The 17,066-nt window shown below is 41.9% G+C and overlaps 1 protein-coding gene across 1 annotated transcript in view; it reads right to left on the minus strand.

Annotated features, from left to right (window-relative positions):
- The window catches only part of AP1S3 (adaptor related protein complex 1 subunit sigma 3), a 78,479-nt gene that overhangs the window by 15,901 nt on the left and 45,512 nt on the right, over nucleotides 1-17,066 (minus strand). The window contains exons 2-3 of the mRNA XM_005574437.5: nucleotides 3,477-3,655; nucleotides 1,730-1,838 (exon numbers count right to left, since the gene is read on the minus strand). Coding sequence (XP_005574494.2) covers nucleotides 1,730-1,838; nucleotides 3,477-3,655 — 288 coding nt within the window. The remainder of the gene's footprint in view (nucleotides 1-1,729; nucleotides 1,839-3,476; nucleotides 3,656-17,066) is intronic.

Below are 17,066 nucleotides of genomic sequence, written 5' to 3' on the forward strand. Positions count from 1 at the left end.
GTCAAGAGTTCAAGACTAGCCTGGCCAACATGGTGAAACTCCATCTCTAATAAAAATATAAAAATGAGCCAGGCATGGTGGCGGAGGACTGTAATCCCAGCTACTCTGGAGGCTGAGGCAGGAGAATCACTTGAACTCGGGAGGCAGAGGTTGCAGTGAGCAGAGATCATGCCATTGTACTCCAGCCTGGGCAACAAGAGCAAAACTCTGTCTCAATAAATAAATCAATCAATAAAAAAGGGAAGTGCAATAAGGCTGGAGGAGTGGTCAGGGATCCATGCTTTGAAAGGTTAAACGACAGGCTAAGGAGATTGACTTTATTTATTGTACATGATGGAAAGTGGCTGTGAAGGAATGCCACACCTATATCTGGGTTTTTTAAGGAAGATGGTAACTCATAAGGCAAGAGGGCGAACAGAGAAAAGCTCAGAGGCATAAAAAGCCAGGTAGGATGTTTAAGAGAAAAGCAAAATTGAAATTCCAAGTGAACCTATACCAGTGAGAGTGGAAAGAAGGAAATGAATGTCAGCCCAATTTGAATAGATAGAGGCAGATTCCGGTAAAGTGTAGAAAAAGACAAAAGAAACAGCATCCTTTTGCACGGAAGGATCCTGGAACATAACAAATTCCAATCACAAGACAGAACAGATTTTCAGTAGATGAGTTTGGTTCTGGACCATGAGAAGCCCAGTGAAGACTGTCACCAACCAGGGGAAGAAGAGTCACATAGTAAGGGATTTCCAGGGCAGAGAGTCAGTACACACAGAGTTAGGAAGAAATGAGGGCATTTAGGGATGGCTGAGTGGAAGAAACCAAGGAGGGGCCTTCAGAAATAACAGGACAAGTGTCAGCAGAAATCAATGTCATGGCAAAATCAAGAATTTAAAGAAAGCGTCATGGTGAACAAGGGTACGGTGCTGCAGCGAGAAGCAGGTGAAGGCAGGTGAAGACTCAAGAGGAATCGCTGGTGTCAACCCACAGGAGGGTTCAGTGGTAACTTGCTGATTTCCTTGGAGAGTCAAGATGGACCCATGCTGTAAGCACGGCCAAGTGAATGAGTTCTGAGGACAGGAGCACCTAGTATAGCATATCGCTTGGCAGAAAGTGCAAAAAGATTATTGAATAACAATGTGAAAGAAAAGGATCTGGTTTTGTTGTTTGTTGCTATTTTTCTTATGCATAAATAACTAAGAATACTTATAGCTTAGAAAAAAAGCCAGAGAAAGGATAAAAAGTCAAAACAGAAAAGAGATGACAATGTCAATGAAGTATAAAGAACAGAATATCAAGAAATCCTTCAGAGTTAAATTCTGGTTCACTGAAATAAGGTCTCTGGTGCATTTGTAGTTTGAAGATAAAGATATATCCACCTCTCGAAAGCTTTGGGTGGCCGGGCGTGGTAGCTCATGCCTATAATCCTAGCTCTTTGGGAAGCTGAGGTGGGAGAATTGCTTGAGGCCAAGAGTTCAAGACCAACCTGGGCAACATAGCAGGACCCTGTCTCTATTTAAAAAGGAAAAAGGAAAGCTTTGGGTCTTTCATTTACTGAGAATTACAGGTAGGGAGAAAAGTCTTGTATGCTAATCTTAGGGGACTAAGGTGATCTTTGGTTCAAGTTCAATTCATATTTTAGATGTGAGAGAGAAAAGGGATGCGATGAGAGACAAAACTGAAGTAAGAGCTGAGATGGGGACTGTAGCTAATCCTAACCGACAAGGACAACACTTACATTTCCAAAATATTTGTCCAGCAGCTCCACGTAACGATGCACAATCTCTAGCGTCAAGAGCTCATTGTCCTGATTTTCTATTGCACAGCAAAAATATAAACTAGCATACCTTGAAATGAAAAATAACAAAAGGAAAATATGACGATACATTAAGCAACCTGGAGACAGTTTTTCCCGTGAATATGTAAAGTCACCTCCTCCCCCCCGAGCCTCTCCTCATCCAAGAATGAAATCATTATTCATCACCCCCAATAGCCTCCTGAAATATAAATCAGAAAATATGAAAATGCTGTGGGGGTTGGATTACTTCCGTTAATTATGCATGAAAGGCTCTCAACAAAATTGTACCTTGAAGAGCTATTATCAGGAGGACAGTATCCTTTCACCCCTGGTAATCAGGGTGTCGTCACACCCCTCTCCAGCTTGTCAATTGTTTTTTGTAAAATAGAAAGCCCTGACCAGTGCTGTCAGGAGCCCACGCTCCCCACTCTCCCGCTTCACAATGGACTTCAGTCATTCTGTGTGGGCCTCCCTCCTCAACTTGTCAGACTCCAACCTTGGGCCCAGCAGATGGAGCTTTGCAGGCACTTGCTGGTAATTTAGTCCATTGAATATCAGTCTGTGAAGGTTACCTCTGTTTTTCCCAATGAGTTTTATAGACACCCTTTGCAAGAGCATATCTAAGGAGCATAACTCCTTCCAGGAGTTGCAGTGGGGTGTTGCATACAAGGTCAAGTTAGCTGTGTTCTGTTCCTGGCTTAGGCATCAATTACCTGGGTCTCCAAGGGCAAAATCATGTTACCTCTCAGGCTTAGTTCTCTCACCTATGGTGGGTCCTTTCTAGTAATGGTCTTGCCGTGGCAAGCAGGTATGGTAAAAAGAATACGCAGGCTTTAAAGCCAAAAAGATCTGGATTTGAAGCCTGGCTCTAGCAATTAACACTCAATTACTGTGACTGGGAACTGACTACTTAAACTCTGTGTCCTCAATGTACTCATTACAAATTCAAGTAATAGGCATAATAAGAGCTGTCCCACCAAACACAACCCCATTTCTGAAAATATTTTATTTGGTTACTTAATAAATATGTATACTACATGACAGCAGGAATGTCATCTGTCTTGTTCACTGATGTATTTACAGCCATTAGAACAATGCCAGGAATGGCCGGGCATGATAGCTAACACTTGTAATCCCAGTGCTTTGGGAGGCCGAGGCAGGTGGATCACCTGAGCACAGGAGTTCCAGACCAGCCTGGCCAACATGGTGAAACCCCATCTCTCTTAAAATACAAAAATTAGTCAGGCATAGTGGCAGATGCCTGCAATCCCAGCTACTTGGGAGGCTGAGGCAAGAGAATCGCTTGAACCCAGGAGGTAGAAGTTGCAGTGAGCCGAGATCATGCCATTGCACTCCAGCCTGGGTGACAGAGTGAGATTCCATCTCCAAAAAATTCAAAAAGAACAATGCCGGGAATGTAACAGGTTTTCATACCACTTTTCTTAAATGCATGCATGCACTATCAAGGTGTAGTTTATTTACCTAGAATCCTGAATCCTGGCACCTAGAATTTCTTTCAATAAAATGAGAGTTATTTTCTAGTTAGTCTATTGGTACAAATATCTGGGCTCCAGCCTTCAAAGATTTCAGTAAGTGATGGAATTGCTATATAGCAATCTAAAATGTTCAGGATTAGAACAAACCAAAGCAAGACTGAGAAACTGAGCTCCCAAAAAGTTACTCACACCTTTTATAAACAAGTTTTAGTTCCTTCCAGTCAACAAAACTGCTTGTCCTGTGACCACGGGAGAGAATAATCTGAACAATTTCCCGGGTGATCTTCTTCCTCTCTTTGTCAGGCAGAGTGATGTACCATTTCTGTAGCCGTAATTTCCCTTGTCGACTGAAGAGCAATATGAAATGTATCTAGAACAAACAAAGCACACAAAAAACAGAACCTGATCAACCAAGTCATTCTGCCGTTCTGCAAAGACACTGAAATTCAGTGATGGATTTACATAGAAAGATAATTCTGAACAGACGAAAAAACACTTATCAGCATGGAAGCTATCTCATCTGGCAAATTATATTTAACCCACCAGAGAAAAAAGAAATGTGTATATCACAGACGTAGCTTACTTTTATTAAAGGAGAAAACTAAATTTTTTATTTTAATTTTTTTTTTTTTCTTTTTTAAGATGGAGATAGAGTCTCGCTCTGCTGCCCAGGCTGGAGTGCAGTGGTGCAATCTCGGCTCACTGCAACCTCCACCTCCTGGGTTCAAGCAATGCTCCTGCAAAGCCTCCTGAGTAGCTGGAATTACAGGCGCCCCCACCTCCATGCCCAGCTAATTTTTGTATTTTTAGTAGAGACGGGGTTTCACCATGTTGGCCAGGCTGGTCTCGAACTCCTGACCTCAGGTGATCACCCTGCCTCAGCCTCCCAAAATGCTGGGATTACAGGCATGAGCCACCGCACCTGGCCTTATTTTAATTCTTTTTAAGTGTTATAAACACATATAGGGAAAAATACATCAAGAAAGTAGTAGTACTTCTGTTTTTAAAACATTAATTTCTTCCTTTACAAGACGAAAAAAAATGTTAAGGCAATAGAAGGGTTTACTTTACAAATTACATTCCAGCACCATATTTAACTATGGAAACATAATGATAACATAGAAATAAAGGGGAGAAGAAAAGGAAGTGAGGCTGAAGCAAGGGGCAAGAGAAAGTGAGACGCTGTCTTAAATGTAAGCTTTTTTTTTTTTTTTTTTTTTTTTTGAGACAGAGTCTTGCTTTGTCACTCAGGCTGGAGTGCAGTGGCATGATCTCGACTCACTGCAATTTCCACCTCCCAGGTTCAAACGATTTTCATGCCTCAGTCTCCCAAGTAACTGAGATTACATGTGCATACCACCATGCTCAGCTAAATTTTTTGTGTTTTTAGTAAAGTCGGGGTTTCACCATGTTGGACAGGCTGGTCTCGAACTTCTGGTGTCAGGTGATCCGCCCATCTCAGCCTCCCAAAATGCTGGAATCGCAGGCATGAGCCACTGCATCCAGCCTTAAATGTAAGCTCTTTTCTCCACTTTGCATGTTACTTGGCTGAGAGCTTCAGAATCAACCATCTCAAGTTGCAATTGTCTTTGGCATCACCATAGACTCCTAACAATTTAGACAGTGTATTGGCTACACCAGGAAACAACCTGATTTTATTTTCAAATAAGTTTCAAAATGTGTATTTGAAATGATGGTGATGAATTTTAAAAGGTTTAAATAAGCAGAAGACATTAGAACATCTGGAAATTTACTTCAAAACCTTGGAAGGTACAGCACTTGGTGGCTCACACCTGTAATCCCAGCACTTTGGGAGGCCAAGGCGGGATAATCACTTGAGCCCAAGAGTTTGCGACAAGCCTGAGCAACACAGTGAGACACCATCACTAAATTTTTTAAGGCTCTGGTAGAATGTTTTCTTAAAAAGAAATTTTAAAAAACCCTTGCAGGTATGGTATATTTAATTTTTGGAAATTGTCAGATGGCCTAATCTTTATTTTATGAAAATTAAGCGTTCTCAATCCACGGTATCAGAAGATCAGGTTTAGAATCATAATTTATTTTGTTCAGTTGTTTTGTTTTTAAAAAATAAAGTGCATTGTTTCAGTTAATTATATAATGAAGGAAATTATATATACTGGGAACAAAAAATTATTAGATTTTAAGAAAACATTTTACAGATAAAAGCTTAAACTTCAGGCTGGGCGCGGTGGCTCACGACTATAATCCCAGCACTTTGGGAGGCCGAGGTGGGTGGATCACCTGAGGTCAGGAGTTCGAGACCAGCCTGGCCAACATGGAGAAACCCCGTCTCTACTAAAAATACAAAATTAGCTGGATGTGGTGGCACATGCCTGTAGTCCCAGCTACTCGGAGGCTGAGGCAGGAGAATTGCTTGAATCTGGGAGGTAGAGGTTACAATGAGCTAAGATCACACTACTGCACTCCAGCCTAGGCAACAAGAGCGAAACTCTGTCTCGAAAAAAAAAAAAAAAGATTCAACTCTATTGAAAAGGCTGAGGCCTAAATGTTGTGACATAAACCATTACAATTCACTAGGTGGTGATATCTGAGGGTCAAATGAAACCATGCTTTTTACTCAGATCTTCCCCTAACTGCCCCCACTCCCTCAGTCTACAGAATTTGAGGTCTTCTTCTTTTGAAGTGTAGTGGCATGAGCATAGCTCACTGCAGCCTCAACCTCCCAGGCTCAGGCGATTCTCCCACCTCAGCCTCCCCAGTAGCTGGGACCACAGGCATGCACCACCATGCCTGGCTAATACACACACACACACACATCATACACACACACACATACATACACACACATACACACACACACACATATAGATAGATAGATAGATAGATAGATAGATAGATAGATAGATAGATAGATAGATAGATATATTTTTTTTTTTTGTAGAGACGAGGTCTCCCTATGTTGTCCAGACTGGTCTCAAACTCAAGCCTACAGAATATGAGGTCTTCTTTTGGAGTGCAGTGGCATGATCATAGCTCACTGCAGCCTCAGCCTCCCAAGTTCAAGTGATTCCCCCTACCTTGGCCTGCCAAAGTTCTGGAATTACAGGCATGTGCCACCATGCCCAGCTAACACTTTTTAAATTTTGTTGTAGAAACGAGGTCTCCCTATGTTGCCCAGACTGGTCTCAAACTCCTAGGCTCAAGCAATCCCCCCGCCTCCGTCTCCCAGAGTGTTGTGATTACAGGCATGAACCACCATGCCCAGCTTGAGGTTCTTAATAATTCATCTCTTTTTTTTCTGGTAACTACAAATTAATTTTTAAATAATTTCAATTTCTGTGTTAGATTCAGGGAGTACATGTGTGCATTTGTTACATGGGTATATTGTGTGATGCTGAAGTTTCGGGTACAACTGAACCTGTCAACCAGGCACTGAGTATAGTCCTTAAGTTAGTTTCTTAGCCCTTGCCCTGCCCGCTTTCTTCCCCCTCTAGTAGTCCCCAGTGTGTATTGCTGCCATCTTTATGTTCATAAGTATCCAGTGTTTAGCTCCTGCTTGTGATAACATGCAATATTTGATTTTCTGTTCCTGTGTTAATTCCCTTAAGATAACGGCCTCCAGCTACATCCATGTTGCTGCAAAGGACAGTGATTTTGTTCTTTTTTAGACTGTGTAGTATTCCATGATATATATGTATATTACCATGTTTTCTTTATCCATTCCACCATTGATGGGCATGGAAGTGAGTACGTATCTTTCTATTCACTTTCTATTGTGAATAGTGAATAGGTAATCTTCTTAGAAAAGAAACATCCATCATAATAATGATATGAGGCCCAAGACATCACAGGTTATGAGAAACCAATTTAAAAACCCTCCTCATCAGCGGCTTTAAGAAAAATCACCTTCAGTCTGGAATTTTAACACAGCATTTTTTTTTTTTTTTTTTTTTTTTTTTTTTTAGTATCTGTTTCACTACAACACAGGTATAAACAATTCAACAATCTTGGCCAGGTGTGGTGCCTCACACCTGTAATCCTGGCACTTTGGAAGGCTGAGGAAGGAGGATTGCTTGAGCCCAGGAGTTTGAGAGTAGCCTGGGAAACATAGTAAGACTCCATATCTATCTAAAATAATAATAATCATCAAATTCAATAATCAAACACTACCTTCTGAGAATTGTATTGAGAAGGGTATTTTTGCTTCCAAGAAGAGATCATAAAAGTGACTGACATTCTAAGGGCATAAAATAGAATGGTTATATGATCACAAGAGAATAAGGCTCAGCATTGCATCATCACGGTGAGTAAGATTATTCAATCCAATGCCTAGTGAACAGTTCCGTTTTTACTGGGAAAATGAAGTCCACACATTTGCCTGGTGTTCTCTTGCATTTCCTCCTTGAAATTTTTCTTCTGCCATCTAACCTAAATCTCTTGTTATAATTTAAACCAGTTTTCCCTGATTTTATCCATAGATTATATAAAAGGAGAATGTATCAAGTATCTTTGGAAGAGTAACTGACTTCACGGATTTAAGTCTTTTTTTTTTTTTTTTTTTTTTTTTTTTGGAGACAGAGTCTCACTCTGTCACCCAGGCTGGAGGGCAGTGGCACAATCTTGGATCACTGCAACCTCCTCTTCCTAGGCTCAAGTGATCCTCTTGCCTAGCCCCCCGGAGTGGCTGGGATTACAGGCACCCATCACCACGCCCAGCTAATTTTTGTATTTTTAGTAGAGATGGGGTTTCACCATGTTGGCCAGGCTGGTCTTGAACTCCTGACCTCATGTGATTGGCCTGCCTCGGCCTCCCAAAGTGCTGGGATTACAGGCGTGAGCAACTGCACCCAGCCGCCATTAAGTCTTCTTTTAGCCTTTTCCTTCCAGACAAAATAAGCCAGGTTTTATGTCTTCTCTTTATTGGTTGTATTTTCAGATCTCATAATCATCATCGTTGAGCATCCTCTGGGAATTCTCCATAGACTAAATGTTACTTTTAATCCCGGGCACCTAGATCAACGTTGGAAGTTCTATTGAGAGGTGTAACTATTGCTGGATTTAATAATGGATGCTTTTCTAGTTGGTCTGTAGTGCAAACTTATCTCAGGATCAGATGCCTGCCTTCTTAAACAAGAATCAACAATGTAGAACAACAAACAAAGAGCAATGTTTCATTCTAACAACAAATTCAAGGAGAAAGGATGATCAGGAAAATAATACATCCATTAAGCCCATATAAAATGCAAATATGCATTCCAAACTCAAAAACAGCAATAGATTCAAACTTATCCAATAATTGCATTGCCTGAGGCAGTGTTCGGAGATTTAGCCCTCTCAAGTTCTGCTCTGCTTGAGAACTGGGCTTGTGTTGTCGCGTCTGTCACCTCTCCAGATTTAATGAGGTAGCTTGAACAAACTGGAAGAATGAATTGTAATGATTCACAAGAGTTCATCACCTCCAGCAATTAATTTTATCCAATTTATCAGTTTAGTCATTCAGGGTGCATTTGAATAATACTCTTCAAAAGGTTAATTTAAAAAAATACCATTTTTGATTGGTATTCGCTTGAGAGTAGAAAAAAAGGCGTGGGAAGACTTTTTCAGTGTTTGCCAAGAGCCAACTTAAATGCAAGTAGATGTCATAAACAAGTGCATCTGACTTCGGAAAACAACACTCCAGCATTCTCTTTCAATAATATTGTTGGGACAAAAGGAACAATGGAGGGACTCTCCCAAGAGACACCAACTTCAGCAACAGCTGTAACATCCAATGAGGCGTGCTGACTTCTTACACTTGACTCACATGCTTGGCACCAAGTGGGCAGCTGGTCCCACCAAGACCTCCATCCCCACCTCCAAAGGGGCAACTTCTGTCAGCCGCCATCTTGAGAGGTCTCACTTGTTAACAGATTATCCTTCAAACCCAAAGACATCAGGTGATTCCAGCTTTCTTTGTCCTCAGAGTGTCTACTAGAGCAATCCTTGACCTAATTGGGCACAGCCCCAAATTCTCATTTAGACTCAGAACGCAAACTTCTCTGGGCGTTTTCTAATCTCTTTCTGAAGCATGTTCTGGGGGACACTGGTAGTCCTCTGAGGGAAGCATGGAGTGGAGCAGCACCAGTCTGCTGAGTCCGCGCTCTGGCCGGTGTCGGCATTTTCCTTCTAGGCGAAGAGGAACCCTGAAGGCTTCCAGTAGCAGCTTTGGTTCACAACTCCCTGCTCTTGACCTGGATCCATGAAATGGACCCACAGCCAGCTTCTAAGAAGAGAGACCTTGCCCTGTCCCCAGCATTGTCACACTCCAAACACCAGCCTTTCAGGACTAGCTCCTATCTCAGGACCTGAGCTGCTCAGACAAATACTCAGGCTGTGATTGGCCCATGGTTCTGAAGGCCGTTACACTACATATAGGGGCTATTACCACCTTATTTACAGCAATCTGTGCTCTAACACAGGTTCCATCAACCTGAGAGGCCGTCGTCCGGTGGCCCAGATAATGACACATCACTTAACGCCACTGCTCTGATCTTCACTTCCTCAGTCCTTTTTCCTGCATCTACAACCACTCTGCAAATTCCCAAACCCAATCAGCCCATCCACCCTCACCTTTACTTCTACATGGAGGTCACTAGACACCCCTGAGAAAAACCAAACAGGGCTTTGCAAATTGGTGCCACTGTTAAGGTCTGATGACCAAGCTCGGCTGAATCTCCTGTGGTACTCGGAGACCCTCCACGTACCTCTCAATGCAAAGGACTTCCAAGCATCTTCCCCTTTGATCCCCCACGTGGGTCATTTCATATCACCACCATGCCCCCATATTCCCAGTCTCCATCCTCACTCCCTGACTCTGAGAGGATAAAAGTCATTCTGGGGACTCCTTTGGCTCCTCCCACACTTGTATCACTGTGTGCACAGACTTGTCACACCCACTCCCCAACACGATGTATTTTCTTCCTGCATCAGAGAGCAAAACGCTTCTCACATCCTGGCTTTCAACCCTCACCTACCTCTTGGAGAGCACGGCATCGTCACTCCCCCACTGCCAGGCTGTGCCCCTCACCTGCAAATGCTGAATAACCCAAGTCTCTCTCATCTTTAAAAAACAATCACTCCCCGCCCAGACCTCCAACTCTCCTGAAAAGTGACTCAGCAGTAAGTGTCAAGAGAAGTGCCCGTATCTTCGGTCTCAGTCATTCTGCTTTTAAAATCTGTCTTTGGCCAGGTGTGGTGGCTCATGCTTGTAATCCCAACACTTTGGGAGGCCAAGGCGGGAAGATCACTTGGGCCCAGGAGTTCAAGACCAGCTTGGGTGACATACGGAGACTGTATCTCTACCAAAATAATAATAATAATAATAATAATTAATTAATAAAATATTTCTTAAGAATGTGCCCTAAAATGCAGACAAATATTGAGGCATTAGATGTTTACTACACTTCTTTATATTAGCATACAAAAACAGACTAAAAAATGCCTAAATATCCAATAATAGAGTTTAAATGATATTTACTAAATAATTTCAACAAAGTAAGAATGCTTATGATACAACGTTGTTTTAAAAAGATGGCGAGGCGCGATGGCTCATACCTGTAATGCCAGCACTTTGGGAGGCCGAGGTGGGCGGATCACTTGAGGTCAGGAGTTCGAGACCAGCCTGGCCAACATGACGAAACTCTATCTCTACTAAAAATACAAAAAATTAGCCAGGTGTGGTGGCGGGTGCCTGTAATCCCAGCTACTCAGGAGGCTGAGGCAGGAGAATTGCTTGAACCCGGGAGGCAGAGGCTGCAGTGAGATGAGATCACGCCACTGCACTCCAGGCTGGGCAATAAGACCAAAACTCCATCTCAAAAAAATAAAAATAAAAAAGATTATATTGTGTGTGTAGTAGAGTAAAAATGTAAAAATATTCTTGCAAAAAAAATTACATGAAAGAAATACACTAAATTGTTACAGTGGTTATCTTACAACAGTGAAATTGTAAATGTTATTTTCTTCTTTGTACTTGTCTGTATTTTCCAAAATTCATATGTATGATTCTGTAGTTAGAAAAAAAGTGCTTAATAAAAAGAATATCCATGAGTTCAATAAAAATCAGTCAACATTCTATCTGAAGGTCTAATACTAAGTAAATGCCAAAGTTCTTTCAACAAATAAAACTTTAGCTCAAAGAGATAGTACACTACTCAGGTGACCCTGTAGTAATGGCAAAAAGAATTGCAGACTGTGTGGCTGCCAGTGGTTGTGGCAGTGTGTCGGGGAGGGATGAACAGGTGGAGGACAGAGGATTTTATGGGAGTGCAAATACTCAGTATGATACTATAATGGAGGATCCATGTCATTATAAATTTGTCCAAACTGATAGAATGTCCAACACCAACAATGAACTCTACATGTAACAAGCTCACACTGTACTCCCTGAATCTAAAATAAAAGTTGAAATTACAAAACAAAAAATAAATTAACTACAGAGAGGAGTCGGTATAGGCTCATCAGTTGCAACAGGTGTACCACTCCGGTGGGGGACATTGATAACGGGAGAGACTCCACATGTGTTGGGGCAGGAGCTATATGAGATATCTAGTACCTTCCACTCAATTTTGTCGTGAACTTAATACTGCTCTAAAAAAATTAAGTCTTAAGAAATGTATGTACTGTGTAACCAAAGTATCTCCTAGCTACACAACTAAGATGACAATTACATATGCATAGGGAAAACAGTAATAGGTAAGGATCATTTAAAAATGATCATTGTTGCCTTGTTAAGATGGAGGAGCCCTAATAACTGTTTTTCTCTAATTTCAAAGCAATGTCATTTAATTCTGGCAATAAACTAAAGAAAGTGAAAGGGCAGGAAAGTGTGAACCTGCAGTTTAGGTTTCATTCACATTAACTAGAGCATTGTTTTTACAACAGGTGCAATCCAGTGGGTTACAAAACAAATTTAGTAGATTGTAATCAACATAATAAAACAATCCCTGGATTGTTTTATGGTGGTTCCTGCATGTAACCCCAGCACTTTGGGAAGCTGAGACAGGAAGATTGCTTGAGGTCAGGAGTTCAAGACTAGCCTGGGCAACATAGTGAGACTCTGTGTCACTACAAAAAAAAGTTTTAAATTTAAAAAAAAAAAAAAAGAAGAAGAAGAAGGCCAGGTGTGGTGGCTCATGCCTATAATTCTAGCACTTTGGAAGGCCAAGGTGAGCAGATCATTTGAGTTCAAGAGTTCAAAACCAGCCTGGGCAACATGGTGAAACCCCAAAATCTCTACCAAAGATACAAAAATTAGCCAGGCATAGTGGTGCCACTGTAGTCCCAACTACTTGAGGGACTACGGCAGGAGAATCACTTGAACCCTGGGGGTGGAGGCTGCAGTGAGCTGAGATCATGCCACTGCCCTCCAGCCTGGGTAACAAAGTGAGACCCTGTCTCGAAAAAAAAAAAAAAAAGTGTTATGGTTTGGATCTGTGTCCCCACTAAACTCATGTCGAATTGCAATCCCCAGTGTTGGAGACGGGGCCTAGTGGGAGGTGACTGGATCATGAGGATCTAGAGTTCTCATGAATGGGTTAGCACCATCTCCTTGATGCTGTTCTCATGAGAGTCAGTGAGTGAGTTATTGTGAGATCTGGTTGTTTAAAAGTGTGTGGCAACTCCCCCCTCTCCTTCCTGCTCCAGCCATGTGAGGTGCTGCTGCCCCTTTGCCTTCAACCATGATTGTAAGTTTCCTCAGGCCTCCCCAGAAGCAGAAGCTACTATGCTTCCTATACAGCCTTCAGAACCGTGGGCCAATTAAACCTGTTTTCTTTATAAATTACCCAGTCTCGGGTATTTCTTTACAGCAATGCAAGGACGGATGAATACAAGAAGAAATATTTGTAGACATCTGTAACACTCCTGGGTCTTAACCCTTCAGAGTGTGCAAAGGCATATGTCTTCATTTAAGGGAGAAAGGTGTTCCTGAGCTAAGAAGGTTGACAGAAATCTTCAACCAAACTTTGGAAGATAGAGACAGAAATGAGATGACAGAGTTGGCAAAATAGGGGAAGTTGTCACTGAAAGGGTGAATTCCCAAGACAAACCAGATATGTCTCCCCAGAGAATGCCTGCGAGCAACACTTGGGGGCACCATGTCCCTAGAATACAAGGGATAAGGCAGAGTTCTGAAAGAAGGGAGAATGGCTGAAAGTCTCCCTGTCGAGTAACTGACATGTGCCACATGCAGATTTCTAGGGACTACAGCTAAGTGAAAATGCACATGCATATGCAACACACACACACACACACACACACACACAAACTATACCACACAATAAGTTTCCAATTGCTTTATCCAAGGGTACAGAAATTTAGGAACTCCATGCAGTTGGAGAACCTCTTAGCACAGCTTGCTCCGGCCCCCAGAGTCAGTAGCCTCCCAAGCAGGGCTGCTGACACTGTTCACACAAAGCAGGGCATTACCTAATCTGAGAAGCTCCAATGTAAATGCCACAGTTCTTTTTTTCGAGATGGAGTCTCACTCTGTCGCCCAGGCTGGAGCACAGTTGTGTGTTCTTGGCTCGCTGCAACCTCCACCTCCCAGGTTCAAGTGATCCTCGTGCCGTGCCTCAGCCTCCCGAGTAGCTGGGATTATAGATATGTGCCACCATGCCTGGCTCATTTTTGTATTTTTAGTAGAGATAGGGTTTCACCACATTGGCCAGGCTGGTCTCGAACTCCTAACCTCAAGTGATCCACCCACCTGGGCCTCTCAAAGTGCTGGGATTACAGGCCTGAGCCACTGCACCAGGCTGGATTGCCACAGTTCTTATATACTTAAGGCTTACATCCCCACTCAAAGGACTTACATCATCTTCGTCCTTAAGAAGAGATACTTGGCTGGGTGCAGTGGTTCACACCTATAACCCCAGCACTTTGAGAGACCGAGGCAGGCAGATCCCCTGAGGTAAGGAATTCAAGACCAGTCTGGCCAACATGGTGACACCTCAACTCTACTAAAAATACAAAAATTAGCTGGGCATGGTGGCACATGCCTGTAATCCCAGCTACTTGGGAGGCTGAGGCAGGAGAATTGCTTGAACCTGGAAGGCAGAGGTTGCAGTGAGCCAAGGTTGCACCACTGCACTCCAGCCTGGGTGACAGAGCAAGACTCTGTCTCAAAAAAAAAAAAAAGAGAGAGAGAGAGAGATTTACAGATGTCTGCAATCCTCCGGGATCCTAAACCTAAAGCTATATATGTAAGGTTTCTGAACCTCCATCTCTAGCTTTGTTGTACAGAAAAATCCATCTCTTAATTCAAGAGACTGAATGATTCTTCCCTGAAGCCACTAAATGGCAGAGAAAAGACCTTAGGTTCTAACAATGAAGACTCCAGTCAACCTGTCTACGCCCTCAGAACTGCCTGTCAGCATTTAAGCACCCTGCTTCTAAATATGAGTAGATGACAAGAGTCCCAGGCATTTGAAAACAGCCTGTGACAAGAAAGAGACAGAAAAGAACAAATAGAAAACAAACAAACAAAAAAAACCCACCAGATACAGTAACAAATCACAGAGCTGAACAAATTGCTATATACAAACACACACACACACACAATATACTCAGAGATGGTTAAAAGATGATGTTCCTATGTTAATAAAACAGAGTTTCCTTTTTTAAAAAGAGATAAGAAAAAGTTCTTAAAAGTCAAAAACTATGATAACCAAAATAAAGTCAAAGTTATCTCCAATAAACTGGACCCCCTCAAACAATAGATGTAAGCTGGGCGCAGTGGAATGCCTATAGTCCCAGCTACTCCAGAGGCTGAAGCAGGAGGATCACTTGAGCCCAAGAATTCAAGGCCAGGCTGGAAAATATAGTGAGATCCCATCCTTCAAAAATAATTTTTAATAGATGGGAAATTAATGGAATATATAAAACTATAGAGGGGGTACTGGGTGTGGTGACTCATGCCTACAATCCTGGCACTTTGAGAGGCCAAGGTGGGTGGATCACTTGGGACCAGGAGTTCAAGGCCAGCCTGGGTCAACATGACAAAATCTGTCTCAAAAAAAAAAAAGCCAGGCATGGTGGCACATGCCTATGGTCCCAGTTACTCAGGTTGAGGTAGGAGGATTGCTTAAGCCTGGGAGGCAGCAGTTGCAGTGAGCCGTGATCATGCCACTCCACTTCAGCCTAGGTGATAGTGCAAGACTCTGTCTTAAAAAAATAATAATAAAATTTTAAAAAATAAAAAAAACTATAGGCAATCGAACAAGAAGGTGTAATGATATCTAGAAAGATGGAGCACAAATAATGGAGAAGAAGAAAATACCAAAGAAATAATTCAAAATTTTTTCCAGAACTAAGTAGATGAGACTTCAGATTTTAAAAAGCTCATCAAGTGTGCAGCACAATGAATTTTAGAAACACATCAACATGAAACTTCAGAATAACCATGACAAAGAGAGTAGCCTGAGATTCCAGGAAGACAGTTTACATGCAATGGATCAGAAACCAGAACCTGCAATAATAGATGCTGAAAGATGAGAAGTCTACATCCAGCCAAATTATCAATCAAGAGACATGACATTTTGACACATGCAAAGACTAAAAATACAAAGAAAAGAAATTGCCTCCAGTCTTTCCTTTTTTTTTTTTTTTTTTTGAGACATAGTCTTGCTCTGTTGCCCAGGCTGGAGTGCAGTGGCATGATCTCAGCTCACTGCAACCTCCGCTTCCAGGTTCAAGCAATTCTCCTACCTCAGCCTCCTGAGTAGCTGGGATTACAGGCACCTGCCACCATGCCTGGCTAATTTTTTTTGTATTTTCAGTAGAGATGAGGTTTTGCCATGTTGGCCAGGCTGGTCTCAAACTCCTGACCTCAAGTGATTCACCTGCCTTGGTCTCCCAAAGTGCTGAGATTACAGGCACGACCTCCACGCCCAGCAATCATTTGATTTTACCTAATACAGTTTTTTTTCAGCCTGTACAGGTTCATAGAATAAGGATGTCATGAGTCTACTGGCCTGTACGTGGAGTAATACACTTTAATATATGTCCTGAAAGATAGTATATATTTATGGTATAAAATGTGATTTTTATACATATACATTATAAAGTGATTACCACAATCAAGCTAATTAGCATATCCATCGCCTCACATAGTTAAAATCTGTGTGTGTGTGTTGTGACAACATTTAAGATCTACTTTCAAGATTCAGTTAATCACAATCAGATATGATAAGAGGGATATTATCACTGACCCCACAGAAATACAACTAACCATCATAGAACACAAAAACACCTCTATACACATAAACTAGAAAATCTAGAAGAGATGGATAAATTCCTGGACACATACACCCTCCCAAGACTGAACAAGAAAGAAATTTGATCCCTGAATAGACCAATAGACCAGTAACTTGTTCTGAAGTTGAGACAGTAACAAATAGCCTATCAACCAAGAAAAGCCCAGGATCAGATGAATTCACAGCTGAATTCTACCAGAGGTACAAAGAACTGGGATCGTTCCTACTGAAAATATTCCACAACACTGAAAAGGAGGGACTTCTCCTAACTCATTCATGAGGCCAACATCATCTTAAAACCAAAATCTGGCAGAGAGACAACAACAACAACAACAACAAAAAAAACACTTCAGGCCAATATCCTTGATGAACATCAATGCAAAAACCCTCAACAAAATACTGGCAAACCAAATCCAGCAGCACATCCAAAAGCTTATCCACCATGATCAAGTTGGCTTCATTCCCAGGATGCAAGGTTCGTTCAGCATACACAGATCAATAAAT

This window comes from Macaca fascicularis, chromosome 12 (genome assembly GCF_037993035.2).
Source record: "Macaca fascicularis isolate 582-1 chromosome 12, T2T-MFA8v1.1".
In the NCBI taxonomy this organism is placed as follows: domain Eukaryota; kingdom Metazoa; phylum Chordata; class Mammalia; order Primates; family Cercopithecidae; genus Macaca; species Macaca fascicularis.